A 17,938-nucleotide genomic window follows, 5' to 3' on the forward strand; every position below is an offset into this window, starting at 1 on the left:
GTCACTGTAGTTTGTAGATCCGTTCTTTTTTGCATCGGTATTGCTTCGTTGTTGTGTTGTCATCGTCTGCAATGATGCGTAGTTTCTCGATGCGTGGCGCTGCCTCCTCAGCAATACCTTGCCCCGATTCGTCAGCTACGTCCCACTGTTGCTGCATCTTCCGGTTCTTTTGTGGGCCGCGAGGTACACAGCTGGTGGAGCCTGCATGGTTCGTCGGAACATCGTCTCCGAAAGAACGTCAAGAATAGGCCAGTCAGATTGCTGTGTCATGGCTCTCCGCAAAGCTGTGCCGACGTACCACAGCCTTGAACAGCGTCAACTCTGCACATCTACTCGAGCTCCGAGGTTCTGGTAGCGGGTGGGTCTGAGAGACAAAATATCACACACGTTCCTACCAAGTACCGTGCAGGTCTGTAAGAAATGTACTCGGTTGCCCATTTTGCATCCACGACGTGGTATCGGCATCCACTTGCTGCACGGCTGTATTGAAGGTGTGGTGGTGCTTTGATCCACATGCACAAGTCAGCCATCCGCGTCTTCTGGAACTCCGGGGTAAATTTGACGCTGAAGGCAGCTACCTTCCATGTCGGTAAAGAACTTCGGGACTCAACGTGTTGCACGTCAGCACACTGCGCATGGCGGATGGGTCAACGGGTCGATTCTGGACATGATGCAAGTGCCCTTGACCACAGCTCAATGCAGACCTTGGCTCTCGATCATCGCCGGCAAGCCGTTGTCACTGTGTGGCGTAGCAGGCAGTATTTGTTCTGCCGTCTTTGCGACTGCCAATCTTCCAGAAACGTCAGCCGTCAAAACCCATCAGCAGTCAGCACACCATCGACTCATTTTCGCGACGTCTTCGCGGCTCGTCTCTTTCCATCGCAGCTTTTGAGCAGCGTAGCCTACCTGTGTGATTTTGGTCACCGCCTACTTATCGGAGTCGAAGCCGGCCGCGCAACAGGGCTGTGCAGGTTTTGTGTTGTCGTGTTTTCGAACTCAAAGGCGGTTTCCCGCGGATGATGGCACCCGAGTGGCTATCTCGACCTCGGCCGCTTCGGGCTATCCCGGCCAGTGACGTCTAGACCCGATGCTTGCCAACACCACGAGTGAGTACCCGTATCGTCATGATAGGGTATATATGTCATAGGTTTCCCCACTTGCGCAGCCTCATAGGGCTTTGTATCCGCTGTCAGAACTGTTTTGAGATTGACATTGGTGTTTCGGCGACTTGTACCCGAAGGCGATTTCCAAGATTTGACGAAACAACTGGACATATTTAACGATGCCGACGCCACCGTTCTCGCAAGATCGCCGAGACTGGCTCACTGAGGTTTCTGGGCTATTTGCTAGCAAGAAAAAGCCAATCGCAAAAAATCAATTCAAGAGCACCAATTCTCTAGCTCTGTCCACATCATCGTCAAATTCGTTCAGATCTACTTCGACGTACTCCCTCATCGGCAAATTACGAAATTGAAGAAACCCTTGCGATAAACCAGCCTGACGCGATATGGCGCCACAGAAGATTAAGCAATGGAAGTCCGGCCAGGATGGACTCGAGAAACTGTACATGGAAGAGGTGGACATCCCTACTCCAGGCGAAAATGAAGTGCTGGTTGAGATTCATTCGGTGTCGCTGAACTACAGGGATACTGAAGGTATGCGACACCACCAGACATTGCGGCGACGGCCACTAATAGCACATAGTCTGTATGGGTCTCTACAACCATCACAAACATGTCGAGCAGCCACCCGCCGTTGTCCCTGCTAGCGACATGTGCGGCATCGTTGTTGCCGTTGGGCCCCGCCTGACAAACGCAACCGATCCCTTCATGGGCCCCGACTCTGCTATCAACGAAGGTGACCGTGTCGTGGCAACGTTCGCGCAGACCCACGTCACCGGCCAAGTGCAAGCGCGTGACCTTGCAAACGGACTGGGCAACCCTCTTCCTGGTGTGCTCACACAGTACCGTGTCTTCCCCACCACCGGCCTGCTCAAGGTGCCGCAGTATCTCTCCTCCGATGAGGCGGCATGCCTGCCCATCGCAGCGGTCACGGCGTGGATGAGTCTGAACTGCATGCGTCCCAAGGGCGAGATCATCGGGGCGGACGAGACAGTCGTATGCCAGGGTACGGGCGGTGTGTCTATTTCAGCAGCGCAGATCGCTTGCGCCGCTGGCGCAAACGTCATTGTCACATCCTCATCTGATGAGAAGCTTGAGCGTGCGAAAAAGCTCGGCGCGAAGTCGACGATTAACTACCGCAACACGCCGGATTGGGACAGCGAAGTCCTGAAGCTGACAGAAGATCGGGGTGCGGATGTTGTCATCGAAGTCGGTGGCGCGCAGACGCTGCGCAAGTCTTTCGAGGCAGTGCGCTTCGGTGGGTTGATCGCGTGCATTGGCTACCTCTCTGGCAAGGAGGACTCGGAAGGCGACAGGACCAACACCAACTTGCTATGTCTGAAGCGGAACGTCACATTGAAGGGCATCATCAACGGGCCCCGTGACGAATTTGCACGCATGCTGCAGTTCTATGACGAGAGAAAAATCAGGCCTGTTGTCGACAAGGTGTGGAAGTTCGAGGAGGCGGATAAGGCGCTACAGTACCTGTTCAGCGGCGGTCACTTCGGCAAGGTCGTCATCAAAGTCAAAGAGTGAACCCGAACACGTGTTGAATGATAGTCATGAAATAATTTAAACATTAAGATACCTGATCGTCTACTACACGACCATCTACACCGGCTCAGTCACCTCAGTTTTGATACTGAGCAGGCACCTCGGGCCACTCGTCCACGCCATCCAAAATCACCGCTGCCATGCCTCCATTCAAATGAGTCTGGATGTGACAGTGCAGCATCCACGCCCCCGGGTTCTCCACCTTGTACCGGACTGCCAACCACGTCGGCTGCGTCGAGCTTGGCGGCGTCACGAAGCCGTCCCTGTAACTTGGGTTCACCAGGTTGAACAGCTCTGGCTTCTCAGCTGCAGCGCTAGCGACATCAGGCCATGTGAAGTTTCCCGCCCCGGCGCCGAGGATGAAAGCACGATTACCGTGCTTGTGAATTGGGTGAGGCGGCTGTGAGAGGTTCGGAACCAAGATGATCAGGTCGATCCAGGTGGCATTCTTGGTGACAAGAGTGATGTTGCCGTCGCCATTCTGAAGGGTTGGAGGCAGGTATAGTAGCGGTGCAGTGTTGTCGAAGGCTGTGTTGCTGAATGGGGTTGCGTTGAGCGCCCAAGTATAGCTGTTTCCTACGTTACCCGTTGTGAGGAAGAAGGTTTGCGCTGGCGAGGGTGGTGGTTGGGGAAATTGTGGGGGAAATGAAGTGGTCGAGGCGTGCTCGAGGACGGTGACGCCTGGGGAGACAGCGAATCCGGCACGATTTGTATACGGCTTTGATCTGAGCTCTGAGCTTGAAGAGTTCGTGTAAGGGCCGTTCGTGGTTTTATATCCTCCCTCGCTTCCAGGAGTAGGGGAGTAGCTAAAGAGTGCAGTGGTATCGATGAGCTGCACGAGGGCCAAAGATGCTACGCGGATACCGAAGTTATTCTTATTCCCCGGATTGGTAAGTTCAACGAAGACAGAGTAGCGATCGCCATTGGCGACCGTCAGGACGTCGGCTTGTACGGGTTCGATATAGTGCCCATCGACTGCGTAAACCCAGAGTGGATGTTCATCAATGCTGAAGGCAAAGGTGTCGATGCCGGCAGACGAAATTACGTCGAGTGCTAGCCACTTTTTGTTGCTTGGAGCCCTGATGGTTTCGCGGCTGCCTTGCGTAGGGGTGCAAATCTCAAAGACTGAGGGGGGTAGCGCGGAAGGGTTGAGGTCGGCGCCTCCAAGAAGGATGGGAAAGACCGCTGGCGGGAAGCAACCTTTGTCTGTCAATTGTAGGTTGGCTTGAGTCAACACTGGTGCAATTGCCGGGCTCGTAAATTTGGTAATCTCTTCTCGTGACCAACAATCGACCGCGCCTTTGCCATTGACAAGGATCGCATCCATGCAGACGGCACTTTCGATGCCGGAGGCTATCTGGTCCGCCCACGTTTCCTCAGATGTCCGATGACGCCAGTCGGAGAGCAACAGAGGGACTGCAGCAGCTGCAGCCTCTTTGAGAAGACCGACCTCTGCAGGAGCAATCTTGTCGAAGGGGTTGATAACTCCATCCTTGGACCTGATGACAATAGGACCGTAGGCGCCGTCGTCGATTTGACCACGGCTATGAGCGTGATAGAAATAGCTGCCATGCTGATCGGCGTGCCATCTATATGTGAAAGAAGCCCCAGGTTGAATTGGTCTCTGGGTAAGTCCAGGCACACCGTCGGCCCATGGAGTATTAGTCTGGTGCATGCCTGTGACACTCAGCAAAGTCCACGGATTTGTGCATCATGTGAAACTCACCATGATAGTGCACACTCGATTCGACAGGCATTTTGTTCACAACCTCAATCTCTACCCAGTCGTCTTGCTGTATCTCCAGCAACGGCCCTGGATACTGCCCGTTGATGAAGATCATTTCCCTTTCGAAGCCATCCGGGGAACCCTTCCCAGAAGTCAACTCAAGCTTGAAGTAGCACTCATTCGCAGACACGACAGCTGCAAGGCCGAGACATAGGGTAAGCAATGAGAACATAGCGATGGTAACGTAAGCAGGTAGTGTTCAAAGAAAGGAAATAATCGCACTGCTTGCACACACCTTTCAATGCTGATGGGCGCCGCGCTTCTTGTACTCAGACCGTCCAGCTGGAACCAGATCTTAGGGAATAGTACAGAAGCCTTTTCCAGGCAACGTGCCACGCTCACACTTGCTGCTGATGATTTTAAGACTCGAATGGGGCAAGCGTTGAGTATTCTCCACGAACAACGTTGGCATGATGCTAGAGGCGCAGAGCGACGCCGGGCCTGAGGTAAGGGCTTACATGCTGCATTGTGCAGATTCGGTCACACTAGACCTGTCAAAATCGCCTTTCACAATGAGCTGCATGGCATGCCGTGCATATCAAGCTGCTGCGGTTGGTCGAGCGAACAAGCAGGATAAGCACTACGTCGGGACCGAAGCGAGTCTGTAAATTAGTGTCAGCAGCCTCATGCCGGTCACTCGGATGCTTTACTGCTTGCATCTGGTTGAGTGCATGGCAGCTGCAAGACGCAGGTAACCTGCAATAAGCACAGGCTGCACAAACCACAGGGCTGTAGAGTCGGCGTGAGGCTGCAAGTCCAATATTGGCAATGTCACATGCCTGCGGAGCCGGCATGAATGATGCTACGAGAGAGTCAAACTGCAGCAATCAGCTTGATGTTCGACGATGACTAAATTCCTTGGAAGCTCTGGGCCATGACAAAGAGAGTCAATGGAGATGAGGTGTGTCAGAGGGCGGTGGTAAATTTAGCCCAGTTAGCGCGCCTCGGTTAGCGTTACCGTGTCCGTGCGCGTAATGCGCGGATTCGCGTAATGCGCCGAAACCCCCTAAAGTGCACCTGAAAAATGAGGTTATAGAGCCACGTATAATAGTTATTATTATAAGATTATTTAGTAGAGTGTTCTATAGGTCTATGCAATAATTATTGCCTATATATTTTATTTATATAGAGTAGCAGTGCAGCTACTGCAGGTAGTGTGTGTGCGAGCTAGTAGAGGAGGCGTTGCAGGCTTTAGTTAACTACGCGCACCTATACTATAACGCGCAGGCTTTCTTCTTACTATAGAAGCTTTTAAAGCTGTCTTATTACCTCTTTAGGACAATTGTATAGCTTTCTAGGCGTCCTAAGCTTGCTTCTAACATTCCTTTTTAGCCTTGCGTTTAGCTACTTCTTCTACCTTCTTAGCTTTAATATAGTCTCTCTCTTCCTTCTCTCTTACCTACTACTTATACTTCTCCTAAGCTAGTTGCTCTTTATATAGCTTATTTGCGTGCCTAAGTTTAGCTATCTCTACTTTTCTAGCCTCTTCTACCTTAGCTTCTTATTATTTTACCTGCTTATACTAATGTGCTTTATTAACCCTATAAGAAGAGTAAAACACTACTCTACTATAATAGTCCTTAGGTTCCTAGAAGTTAAGGACTTTACTCTTCTTCTTATGCTTCTTCTAAGTCTTAAGAACCTCTTTTAGGCCTACTATCTTATAGTAGAGTAGCTAGTTTTAGACTAAGATATAGTAGAGCAAGTAGCTAATCTTCTTTAACTCCTTACTACTCTTATTCTTAGTAACCTTGCACAGTAGAGTCTCTATTTTTAGCTAATCTTTGCTAGAATAAGTTAAAGAAGAGCTTCTGCTAGCATTAGAGGCCTAGAGAGAAGGCTTAGCAAAGCAGTAAAAGATAACGTTAGGTTAGAGGGGTGCTATACCTATTGCCTTAAAAGACTTAAGTATTAACTCCTAAGTAAACGTGCTTATCTAGGCCTTCTAGAATAGGTAGAAGAAGTTGCTCTTCTTAATTACTAATAGTCTCTAGCTATTATAAAGGTATATTATAAGCTTCTTTAAGTACGCAGTTAAGAGAGGCTTAAATATTACTATATCTAGCAGCTGCAGCATATAGGTTAAGTAAGGAGGAAGGATAGCTAGTAGTATCTTATTCTAATTATAGTAGTTAATAAAGTCTATAGTTATATAGGATCTATAGCTATTAAGGATTAGAAGGTGCTACTTCCTCTGCGCCTTAGTCTTAGTAAAGCAATTAAACACCTGTTAAAGCTAGGTAAGGCCTATATTATTATTAGTCTAGCTAGTAGGTAATAAGGAAACAAGTATATTATATACCCCTAGCTATACTTCCTCTACCTAGCTTAATTAGATAGTACTATTAGCAGACTTATAGAGGATGCCTAGTAGCAGTGCAGTCCTATTACTATATATATAAGCTAGCAGCATAACCTAGGCTCTATTACTATCTTAAAGTAATACTTTAACCTCCCTCTTCTCCTATATCTACCTACTAAACATATGTTTTATTCTAGTAGTAATCCTAATTATAAACCCCTTTTTATCTATATTATATATATAGCAGCTCTTAACCTTATACTTAGTAACCTTGCGTTATAGTAGGTTAAAGTATAGCTTATACTTTGTATATAAATTAGCATTATAGCAATTAGCATCTATACCTATTAAGTATTAAGAGATAAGATAGATAGAGTAGTTGTTAATAAACTAAGTAACCTAGCTCTTGCTTATATGCTCCTTAGCTATAGAAGACGCAAAATTCTATATTATCTCCCTTATAGGTAGTATAGAATAAGCAGTAAGCTCTTCTATATAAGTTACAAGCTCCTCCTCTTATTATAGAGTGAGCTTTTACTATGTAATAGCCTTCTTATTATGCAACTATGTCTTACCCCTCTACGTGCGCGTTAACGTTAACTGCACAACACTATACTTTTTAGCTATTTTAGACTATAGGATCTTATCTTTAGATGCAAAAGTATCACACTCTAAAAGGGCTTCTTCTAATCCTATCGCGTTGTGTTGTTATAGAGGTAAGATAATAGGGGTGTTTTGGTGGTTCGGCGCATTACGCGAATCCGCGCATTACGCGCACGGACACGGTACTCCTAGCGCCATGTTCTCGCGTGTTCGTCGATCAAACCACCTTCGGCTGTCGTGTGCAACATCCGTCGCACACCTTTCTTCTTTACCTTGCAAACTTCTGACAGTGTTAAACACTCCAACATCCAGCTCATGAGCTTGATGGTCGACGAGGGTACATCACATGTTTTTGCTTGAACTCCCCGGCAGCACTGTCGCTGACACTCAGCCGTGTCGGCCCCTCGCAGCCGTGCACTGCCTGCCGCCACCTCTGCCTCCGAATGTCAGCCGTCATCTGACTTGACACCGCTCGTATACCAACGACCTTTCACATTGACAAGGGTCTCAATCGGTGGGAGGATGTTCCGCCTTCCGAGACCAGAGCCGGTGAAGCACACAAGCACGCCAATGATTAGATGTTTTATCGAAACCTTCCATCAGTGGAAGTTCCTTCAGCCTTTCTTACATAGTGCGCATACCAATCATCATTTTCCCCGAGCAGTCTGCACGAGCAAAGCCACTAACTACTCTTTAACATATCCCATTACATCTTCTGGGAGCTCCTCAAATTGCAAGACATTAACTGGAAACCAATCAGGTAGTGGCTTACATGGACGAGCCGGAGACCAGTAACACACGAATATGATGCCAGTGTCACCAACCGTGTAGCCAGCGGCTGATAGAATCTTCCGTAGATACCACTGCACGCCTGCATGGATAGAAAAACTCCGTCCTCCAGGCCGGTAATCTTCGTCCCAAACCCCAGAGGTAAGATCAAAAATTAGGCTCTCAGCAACATTTAGCACATGTGGTTCCTGCTCAGTATTTAAGTCGTCCCATTTCCAGACTTCACAGATGCGACGAAAAGTTTCGAGATCTATTGTAAGCTTCCTAGAAGGTGCAGGCGTCCGATATATCACTGGTGGAGCGCTGAAGTCTTGGTTCCAGTCGAAATCATCTTCTCTGTAATCTATGTTGTCTTCGTCGTCATCTGTGGCTTCGTCGTCATCTGTGACATGGTCGTCATCTCTGTCTTTGGTGTCATCTTTGTCTTGGTTGTCTGTCGCAAGCGGTCGTTGGGAACGTTTGTGTGCGTGCGTTGACTCTCGTTCGTCCGAATGCTTTACTGTTGCTTCTTGATTGGTCATTATTTGTGCTGTGGGAGCCTTTTTTGGTGCGAAAGCAAGTCTGATTTGTGTTTTGGTAGGGAGCATGACAATGTTGAATGAAAACAACGTTGGACGGAAGCTCGCTTATGCACTGCTTCAAAATGTAAGATTTGGTTCGTCTCCACTAGGGTCACAGCGTGAGTGGAGACCTTAATTTGGGCCTCTGGCTTACTGTGGTTCAGCCTAGTGTTGTGACGCAATGCATGGGAAATTATCAGCGAAAGTTAGATAATGCATGTCGAGGGAGGCTGAAAATTCTCGAGCAAAGACAAATTCCAAGTCCTATAGTCGGGCTTCTATAGCGTGAGCGTCCAAGCCCAAGAAGAAGCCACTGTTTTTCGGCGCTAGTGATCTGCCGACGTGAATTCCTAGGGGGACGACAACCGAATTGACCACGATGTACACTAGGGAGCCACTGTCTCCAGGTATAGCGAAAGGCTTCTTTTCAGAGGTTCATTCGACCACTTCAACGCAGCGATGCTTATCCACCGCTTCGTATCTAATCAGGTCCCAACCGGTTCCTGTGAGATTGATGTCGTCGTTGAGGGCGCTCTGTTAGAACCCGCGAAGAAAAAGGTTCTATCCGTCCGACATGTCTGGTAAGAACTGGACCTTATGTAATATGCAAATCGATTGCGTACACAGGCACCTAGTAAGAGAAAGCACATGGAGGTAGACAGATCACGGCGCGACATATCGCCTCGTATGAGAAGGCAATGAGATGACTTCGAAACGACTTTGATTCTGGAGACCTCGTTCATCCTTTCCAACTTCTTTCACAATGAATTGTGCTGGTGAAGTCCTTTGTTGGGCCAGTTCTTCCACGGTCGACCACAAAGACTTCACATTGGTACATCTCGAAGGGCCATGAACAATGCACAATCAAAGTTCGAGACGTCCTTTTATCTCAATGACTCTTTCATCTCTTCCTACATCCGTGTATATTATACCGCCGTCAGACCAAACCCTCCCAACATCTAATCCATCTCTAAACAAAAGATTATCGATCAAACTATCAATTTCCATTCGAAAGATGTCAAAACGCTCAGCACCTTCTTCTCCTACTGAAGAGCATCCAGAGACTAAACGACCAAAGCTACCGGATACTCAGGAGGCGACTTCACCACCGCTCGAAACTGTCAATAATACACCATCACCATTAATAGAAAATATCCAGGGCGATTCACCGCAGAGCGAACCACCAGTAAAGCCCGATGATAAGCCTGTGGCCACAAAAGAGAAGAAAAATAAGAAGGAGACAAAGCGCAAGGCTGGCGACGGCTTTGCGCCCTGGAAGCCCAAGCCAGCTTATATCGACATCCCCGAGCTTCAGCCACATTGGGGTATCGTCCCACGCCCAGGAACTTATGAGAGACCATCTCATCCGCAGCCCTCAGCTACCACCAGCGAAGGGGCTATTCGCCCAGCCCTCTGGGAAGACCGCAAGGGTTCTGTTCGTCTGAAGCGTGGTAGCCGCTATATAAACGGCTACGATCAAGCATTTCACATGTGGCTTCCACTGATGGACGTACGACCCATCAGTAGCAAGGATCAAAAGCCTCGTCGCGTGCCAGTAGGCTACTACTATCCGCATGGTATGCCGATAGTCTGGAATGACACCGGTGCTCTGAATGACGTAAACAAAGCACTCCAGGAGGCGATTAAATCCAAGTCGAACAAAGAAGCGCCCTTCAATCAAGTCGAACGCGGCATTCTTGCTAAAATCTTTTCCGAAAGCCCCGATATCTCAATGCTTGATGCTGCGGAGCAGTTCAATGAGCGAGCCTATCCCATCACCGCACCTGAATCTGGTCGTTATCCCAGCGGCCGCTTCACTGAAAGCATTCAACATGAGTTTCGTATTTATCAGTCTTCGTACATAAAAGGTCAAGCACCAACGGAAGCGACCGAGAGGGACATCCCACTTGAAAAGCTTTACGCAGAGTGGAAGGGAGAACAGGTGAAGGCAAAGGCGGCCACCAAGAAAGTGGCCACGTTGAAGGTGCCGAAGATGCCGAAGAAGCCGTCTTCTGGAAAATCGAGCAAAGCCACAGGTGATATCAAGAAGAAGGGCAAGTCCAGGAAGGTAAGAAAGCCAGATGAAGAGCTGGCTGCCGGAGCTGATGCTACATATGCCGAGATAATGGCGAAGGAGGCTGCTGAAGAAGCAGAGAAAGCCGCTTCCGAACGCGTGCAAGCTGGTGCCGAACACAAGGCAGTAGAACCTCCAATTACTGTGTCCGAGCAACCATCTAATGGTTCGATTAAGTCTCAGGGCGTCAAGTTGACTGAGACCTTGGCTGTCACAGATCAGGGAGCGGTTGCAGCTTCCACTCATGAGGTGATTAGTGAGAATGAAGTTGCCACTGCGAGGTCTGAGGCTCACAGCGCTTTTGCTGAGAGGGCAGTTCGCAGCGTTGAGATCGATGAGAATTATGATGTAGAGGAGGAGATTTTGTAGTCGAAAGTGGCAGAGTACAGTAGTCAAACTCAAATTTCAATCTTATTCAGTATGTGGTTGTTGCATCATTTATTGTGATTTCGCAGCCTACGACTTCAACTCTTTTAACGCGCAAACAGCGAAAGTCATCAGCTCCTCTTCATGATCGATCGATGCGCTCGATATGCATGTATCTAATTCGTCAGCAGAATTTGCATTGACAACTACCCTCTTGTGTAGGATGCAAGTTCAATGCACTCCCTATTTTGGACTGGAGGATAAATATTCAGATATCTCAAAGCATTTACGCAGGTCTTCACCAAAGCTAGACACCAGCTTCAAAGTCTGACACTACAGGGTTTGACTGACGGTATGAGCAATCTGGTTCTGTCAATCACTTTCGATATCATACATCATAGCATGCTCGCAAGGTAAATAGCTTACGCGAACACGCATATGAGCAATCTGAAGGGGACCAGTAAGTGCAAAAGGCAACTTTTGCACAATTAAATGCAATTTTGATGACGTCATGCTGATTACATAAACTTGCCCCTTTGATCAACTCTCGATGCTTTTGTTCATGCTCAATGACCGTGCTAGTAGGGTGTTCTCACCAATAGCATAGAGTCTCAGACATAAGGCTGGTCAACGGAAAGCCGCTGTGGGGCCGTTTTCGATGCCTGTGTCTCGCGTTCGCATTTGCAACAGCACTAGCGCGCCCATCGTCAGTGCGGTAACTCAACATGGCTGTACTTATATGATTACTGACTAAAGTTCGGACGACATGCGGACGGACTTGAAGTGACAATGGCTTAGGGACTTGCAGATGAGACAGCTATAAATATGAGAAGGTAGCTTTGAACATTCAAACATCCATTCAAAAATACCGCACTTACACGATGTTCCCATCCTTTCTTATCGTTGGTGCGACAGGCAATACCGGGCGTAGTGTCGTCGAAACGCTCTCCAAAGGCCTTCAGAACAGTCAGAACTTCGCCGACTATCGCATCCTCGCTCAGACGCGATCCGCCGACAGCTCCGCGTCGAAAGAGATTGCCAAACTGCCCAACGTTGAGGTTGTCGAGATTCAGTGGCCGGAAATCACCTCTGAATGGCTGCAGGATCATGGAGTTGCCCGAGCCTTCATCGCCTCTCACAACCAGCCTAACCAGTTCGCTGAGGAATCGACTTTTCACAATGCAGCCCTTCAAGCTGGAGTGAAGTACGTTGTGCGCATCTCCACAACAGCAGCAAACGTGCGCCCGGACTGCAAAGCGTACTACCCACGTACGCACTGGGCCATCGAAACTATGCTTGAGTCGCCAGCCTTTGACAACTTACATTGGACGTCACTTCAACCAAATGTCTTCCTATCATTTTATGTGGGTCCTGCTGCGGATATGATCAGAAGAGTTCGGAGTGGAGAGAATCCAGGCACGCTTCGATTGATGGCAAGTGCAGACGCACCGGTTGCAGCTATCGACGCCAATGACGTTGGCATCGTCGCGGCCAAGCTCTTACTTGAGGCAGATACTTCAGTGCACAACAAAGCGAAGTATGTGTTGAATGGTCCGGAGGATATCACAGGCAAACAAATTGTGGCGATGGTGGAGGAGCGGATTGCAATGAAGGTTGACGTCAAGTTTAAGGACATGTCGTTCTTGGACGAAATGGTCGCGGCTTCATCAGAGTCGAAAAACGTCATTCAATCAATCAGTCACGCCCCCGAGACCGCGTGGGACGGTTTATGCAAGGCTGAGACGACGAGTAGGGAGATTCTTGAGCTTGCAGCGCCGAAGGGAAAAGCTGCCGATTTCTTAACAGTGTAAGGAGCTCAGTTTTGCTTGGAGTACTTTGCAAATCCGAACTACTTGGCTTACCTAGGTAGTAATCTGTACACACGTGACATGGGCACCCCCTATGGACCGAAGCCATGTACTGTATTACAATATTGGGCAAACGTAGAAGTAGCCATATTCAATTATAGAGGCTTTAAGACTCGCTTTTCAAATGTCAATGGCCACGCTGGATTCGCCGGTAGATATTGGCCCTCTGACGTCACCGATATCATTGGTCCACACGTAACAGGAGACTATGCATTTTCCAAAATAAGAGCGTTTATTTCTAACCGAATTATACCACCTTGTCAAACAACATACCGCTCAGAGCGCGGTCTGACCGCGTTCATGACGGACCTCGAAGTCAGGGCATTTCTCGTCGGGTAGACGTCCTTACTTTCCAAGGCAACCTTACATACCCTAAGCACATCACCACAATCTTCTTTTCGAATCAGCGAGTAGCTCTATGAGACCGCTGGATCTTTGTTATCTAGAAACCATTGTACAACCATGGTCCGTTTCTCGAGGACGAACGACGCCTTTGGCTGAACGACCCCGGGTATTGAGCGCTTTGTCACAAGGTCTCTGAGAGGCTGAATGGAATCCCTGTGTTTCCTTTCAATTGTGCTAACGTTGTCTTCGTCTTGTAGCGCACTGGCAATCTTGACAGCGTCCCATTCGGCATCGCCGGATTGTCTGGGCAAACGCTCGAGCAAGTCAACAGCACGGGCGTTATTCTGGGCTGGGAGTATCCGGTCTTTGATGTATCAGGCGGGCCTGGTATTGACTCTCCAGATCACCTTCGTCTGGCTCGAGCTCACCGGACAGCTTTGCTGCAACGTAGGAAACAGTCCAACCAGCATTTCCCAGATCTTTCTCCCAGGCCATAAGCTGTCGCGTCGCGCTGATCAGTACCTCTGAGCTGTAGTCGTACGTTGATGGGAGAGTGTAAGTCTCTCGATATATCCTTTGCACCTCTTCGTCGAGTGCTCCCGCTGCCACTAATTTGAGGACATCGCGGTATGTCCATCGTGGATTTACGCGTCCGATTTCATACTTCAGCTTCACAAGTAGAATTCGTGCGTGATCGCTGACTGACCCTGAGCATTCGCGATACGAAATTGCGAATAGATCTTCGTCGCTCTCGCCACTGCTATCATCATCACTGCTGTGACTGCCGTTGTCTATCACAACTGGCCGAGCTTTTTGAGGGTCAGAATCAGACTGAACGTTCCCGGAGCGGCAAAAGTTCAAGTTGGACTTGATGCAATCAACAGCCTCGTCGTCAGAGAGCTGATCCACGAGTGTATTGCCATTCGTATCAAGCCTTCCATTGGCTGACTGAAGGTGGCGCTGGTATCTGGTCACCCTCTTCCACTTTGACTTGGTTTTCACGATTTTGAACTGAAATTTCGAGCGGTATCGTATGTCGGGTATCTTTTTCCGGTTTTTGAGCACATGCTTGTAGTAGATCTCAGTTGCGGTTCCGAAACGTCCGACCCAGACGCCGCCTCTGTCACGGCCTACAACACTGCCATCTTCATTAAGATCGTGAATGAAGACCTCACTCTCTTTTTTGTGCTTTTCCTTTATGTACCCACAAGTTTCCGTGAGTCGTATGGGACGACCCTGTCCATCTTTCTTGTAACGTCGATCTGTTTTGCCGTTTTCTGTTTGGTACTCTTCCTCCTCATACACATAATCCCGCTTATTCGCAGTTACAGCAATCACGTTTCCCCATTCATCGGCATCGAATGAGGTAGGCCAGTCGAAACTAGTCTCTAGGACACCGTGGTGCAAATCATGACCTGTGGGCAGCAGAGCTTTGGTGGTAGGGCTTTGCAGATAGCTTCGATCTTTCTCTTCTTGTTCAAGAGTGAAGATATCCTGATCTATGATCCATTCCGTAGCCCTGGGGTTCCTTTGAATGTTGGTGGTGAGCAGCTTATCCAAATCCACGATGCGTGAGTCCGCCCCTGGAAATTTGAGCTTGAGTTGCTCGCTTCGTATTCTATACGCCTTCAGTTTGGTAGACGTGGTCCCTCTTGGAGGCTGCGAATAGCGATGCGCGACATCTGGAGTCACGCTCTTTGGCGAAGAGTTTCTGTTCCCCAATCCGAACTTTGTGTATAGCTCCCAAAGGTGATCTCTCCAGAGTTGGTAAAAATAGAGTATCGGGTCGGCTCTTTTGGCGCTTGCAGCCTCTTGCCTGGTTTCATAGTATATCTTGTTAACCTCCAGGTAGCGACGATTCCATTCGTTCTGGAAGTACAAAAAGTCTTCCCACGCTATTTGAGCATAGCGGTACTCATCGTGTTTATGATCGGTGCTCAAGTCACTGTGAACCTTCTGGTACTCTCGCTGTAAACGAAGCATGGCAGCTTCACAGTCGGTTGCAGCTACCGTGCCGCCTTTCATAGTCCCAGTTTCGAGATCAGCCTCTTTTACCCAATTTGACCATTCTGCGTCGAGCGCTTGCTTGCATGGCTTGATTTTGTCCAGATCCGAGTTCTGTGTGGCTCTATTCCTCGCTTCCTGAAGCCAAGTCAGGAGTGCACGCCTTGTCGCTGGTATCCACTGCTGCTCCAGTTCTTCTAAACTTGCAGGCTCCGAGGGCCATTCCTTTTGATTTGTTGGGTTCCTGAGGGGAATTGCTTTTGCGATTGCTCCTTGGCGTCCTCGACTTGACATTATGCTCGAGAAGGAGTTTCCAGGACGTGTCCTAGAGTATGAGATCTGAGCCACCTAGGTACCGGAGGCCGGCGTTCGCAGTTTTCTATTCAAGACGCCGAAGTTCTTCTTTGTTCCAGTCACAGTATCTCATTTTCTTCGTATATGCGCTAAAAATATCATCCACCCAATCTTGAGAGGTTGCTAGTCTACATCGTTCGGCAACAAAGCATGGAAACGAGCTTGGCGCACGATCGCGGCTCCGGGAAACAAAGAACATGCAACTAAACCCTTTGAAAATATTGAAAGCATAATATTGAATCACGCTAAGCATCTAATGCCTAACTATCGCGCCCCGGTGCTTTAGCTTTGGCGTTGTCGTGCTGTAAAGCTAGGGCTCTCTGGTTCTGTCTAACTAGTGCACGCTCCCATTTTGACAGTGCTTTGATCGTGCCCATCAATGCATTAACATCTCCACCATAACCGATCGGCGGGCAAGCCACATACGCGAGGAGAGCGTTGACATGTGAAGCTTCCAACCGACGTTCTTCTAGCCCACGTACCTGTTTTGTATCATCTGCCAAATCGCTATACCAGTCCGAACGAATGCCACTGAGACCCTTTACACGTGTAAGTCCAAAATCCCGCCGTTTCCAACGATCTTCGAGTGATTCAACTGCTTTATACATCCATGAGTCTTCAAGGGTATCAAAGCTCTCGTCAACCTCTTCTACTGCCTCCGTGGTATCGGATATTGTGGGAATCGACCACCCATCTTCGAGCATAGTTTTGATCTCCTCGGAGTCAGTGAGGACAGCCGCTGTCTCCACAGGTCTACTAATGATAGTTACCGTTCCTGCAGGTCTGTTTGTGGTACTGGTATTAGTGGGTTGCACACCAGTACTCTGGGGATCATCTTGGATCTATGTGTTTGCCTCGATGACGTCCACACCTGGAGTTTTACTTCCAGCGGCCGCATTACCAGTCTCCCCTGGATCCTCGGCTGATGTGCCACCTGCACCCTTTTTGGTAACCGGGACATCATTTTGGCCTTGAGGCAGGCTTAGACCGTCTGCGATGAATCGATTCAATTGTGCATCAGTAATAGACGGGAGATACAGTTCAACACTTCTGTCGTCCACTAACTGTGCCTTTACCGTAGTGACTAAGTTTCCAAGTGAATCTCCCCGTTTAAGCTTACTAGAGATCGAGTCCTCCTTGCGGCTTGTTCGAGGAGGAATCTGGTTCCCACCCTTGTCCGCAATTACTTTTCCCTCGAAGAATGCATTGAAGTGTTCCATGACCTGGGCAACCTTAGGTCTACGCACTACTTGACCACTGTTAGCACGCTGCTGTAGCAAGCGGTAGAGTAATTCAAGAAAGGCCTCCTCTTGCGGCTGCCAATTGGTAACACCGCGGTCCTGGAATCCATGGCGGCGAAAGACTTGACGGCGCCACTTCTGAAGTCTTTGTACATGATCCTTATTGTTCCAGTCCATTATATCAGCGTGCGCCTTTGGGTATGATAACATTTGCTGTTTCCCGGTTTTCACATCCTTGAAATGCAGGGTAAGCTTGCTTGCATCGGCCTTTTTGACTTCTGGAGGATCAGTGTTTCCTGACACAAGCTGATATTTACCGGCATTAGCTTTTTGCAATTTTGCAGTTTCAATTTCATTTTCGTCTTCCTTGTCACCTGTTTTGCGCTTTTTGGTAGGCTTATCGCCACCGTTGCCGCCAGGGGGTTGGTCGTTTTGGTGCCATCGCAGGGGAGTAATGTACTCTGAGTGTGAAATTGTTGATACTGAGACGAACGATAATGCATCCAATCTATATAATATGCGTAAGATTTAGAAACATTCTGAAAGTCTGCACTGTTTCATTGTTCGGTTTCAGTTTGATTCACTTGAATGACTAGTCCAAACAAAGCCGTGTCGAGCAGTGTGTATAACTTTTCAGGCTTTCCATAACAACATTGTTCAAGAAACAGTCTAATCAAGGAAATTGTACAAAACGTATGCATCCTTTCATCGTCCGTACCGGCACACAATGCAACTTGTCTGAAAGACTGGTGCTTCTATCTATGACAATTCTTTGAGCCTCTTCACTTGCAACCATACATGTACTCGTTTTAGGTGTTTGAACAACGATCAATGGGAGAAATGGGCTACCTTTTACCCTCCACCTACAGGCTTCAAATATGCGGAACAGAGCAGATTAAGAGAGGAAGACATCAAGTGGGGCTTTCATCTTTTAGTGCATTCGGATTCAGTGGAAGTTGTAAGTCTTCGAA

General features: G+C 48.5%; 7 protein-coding genes across 7 annotated transcripts; 3 read left to right on the forward strand and 4 right to left on the reverse strand.

Annotated features, from left to right (window-relative positions):
- The first annotated feature begins 1,391 nt into the window (after positions 1-1,391).
- Positions 1,392-2,704, forward strand: C7974DRAFT_162554 (uncharacterized protein). Its single transcript, XM_046135980.1, has 2 exons — positions 1,392-1,655; positions 1,705-2,704. Exons 1-2 carry the CDS (start codon positions 1,508-1,510, stop codon positions 2,655-2,657), a joined length of 1,101 nt encoding a protein of 366 aa, XP_045997708.1. The 5' UTR covers positions 1,392-1,507; the 3' UTR covers positions 2,658-2,704.
- Positions 2,705-4,752, reverse strand: C7974DRAFT_162570 (multicopper oxidase-domain-containing protein). Its single transcript, XM_046135981.1, has 2 exons — positions 4,402-4,752; positions 2,705-4,352 (listed from the first exon to the last, which is right to left on the reverse strand). Exons 1-2 carry the CDS (start codon positions 4,631-4,633, stop codon positions 2,752-2,754), a joined length of 1,833 nt encoding a protein of 610 aa, XP_045997709.1. The 5' UTR covers positions 4,634-4,752; the 3' UTR covers positions 2,705-2,751.
- Positions 4,753-7,591: 2,839 nt separating this feature from the next.
- C7974DRAFT_391818 (uncharacterized protein) lies at positions 7,592-9,028 on the reverse strand. The gene has a single exon (XM_046141616.1). It carries the CDS (start codon positions 8,740-8,742, stop codon positions 8,053-8,055), a length of 690 nt encoding a protein of 229 aa, XP_045997710.1. The 5' UTR covers positions 8,743-9,028; the 3' UTR covers positions 7,592-8,052.
- A 702-nt stretch (positions 9,029-9,730) lies between these two features.
- Positions 9,731-10,597, forward strand: C7974DRAFT_308831 (uncharacterized protein; the record flags this gene model as incomplete). The annotated part of the gene is made up of 1 exon (XM_046138192.1): positions 9,731-10,597. A coding segment is annotated over one exon (867 nt), but the record flags the coding sequence as incomplete, so codon positions are not given.
- A 1,344-nt stretch (positions 10,598-11,941) lies between these two features.
- Positions 11,942-13,174, forward strand: C7974DRAFT_391820 (uncharacterized protein). Its single transcript, XM_046141617.1, has one exon. It carries the CDS (start codon positions 12,037-12,039, stop codon positions 12,964-12,966), a length of 930 nt encoding a protein of 309 aa, XP_045997712.1. The 5' UTR covers positions 11,942-12,036; the 3' UTR covers positions 12,967-13,174.
- A 90-nt stretch (positions 13,175-13,264) lies between these two features.
- Positions 13,265-15,722, reverse strand: C7974DRAFT_423395 (uncharacterized protein). Its single transcript, XM_046144381.1, has one exon. It carries the CDS (start codon positions 15,664-15,666, stop codon positions 13,708-13,710), a length of 1,959 nt encoding a protein of 652 aa, XP_045997713.1. The 5' UTR covers positions 15,667-15,722; the 3' UTR covers positions 13,265-13,707.
- A 264-nt stretch (positions 15,723-15,986) lies between these two features.
- C7974DRAFT_375099 (uncharacterized protein) lies at positions 15,987-17,763 on the reverse strand (the record flags this gene model as incomplete). The annotated part of the gene is made up of 3 exons (XM_046140188.1): positions 15,987-16,501; positions 16,598-17,449; positions 17,694-17,763. The coding sequence occupies 3 exons, from the start codon at positions 17,761-17,763 to the stop codon at positions 15,987-15,989; spliced, it is 1,437 nt and encodes a 478-aa protein (XP_045997714.1).
- Positions 17,764-17,938: the final 175 nt, after the last annotated feature.

This window comes from Boeremia exigua (genome assembly GCF_020726555.1).
Source record: "Boeremia exigua strain MPI-SDFR-AT-0100 chromosome Unknown C7974scaffold_5, whole genome shotgun sequence".
NCBI classification, from domain to species: Eukaryota; Fungi; Ascomycota; class Dothideomycetes; order Pleosporales; family Didymellaceae; genus Boeremia; species Boeremia exigua.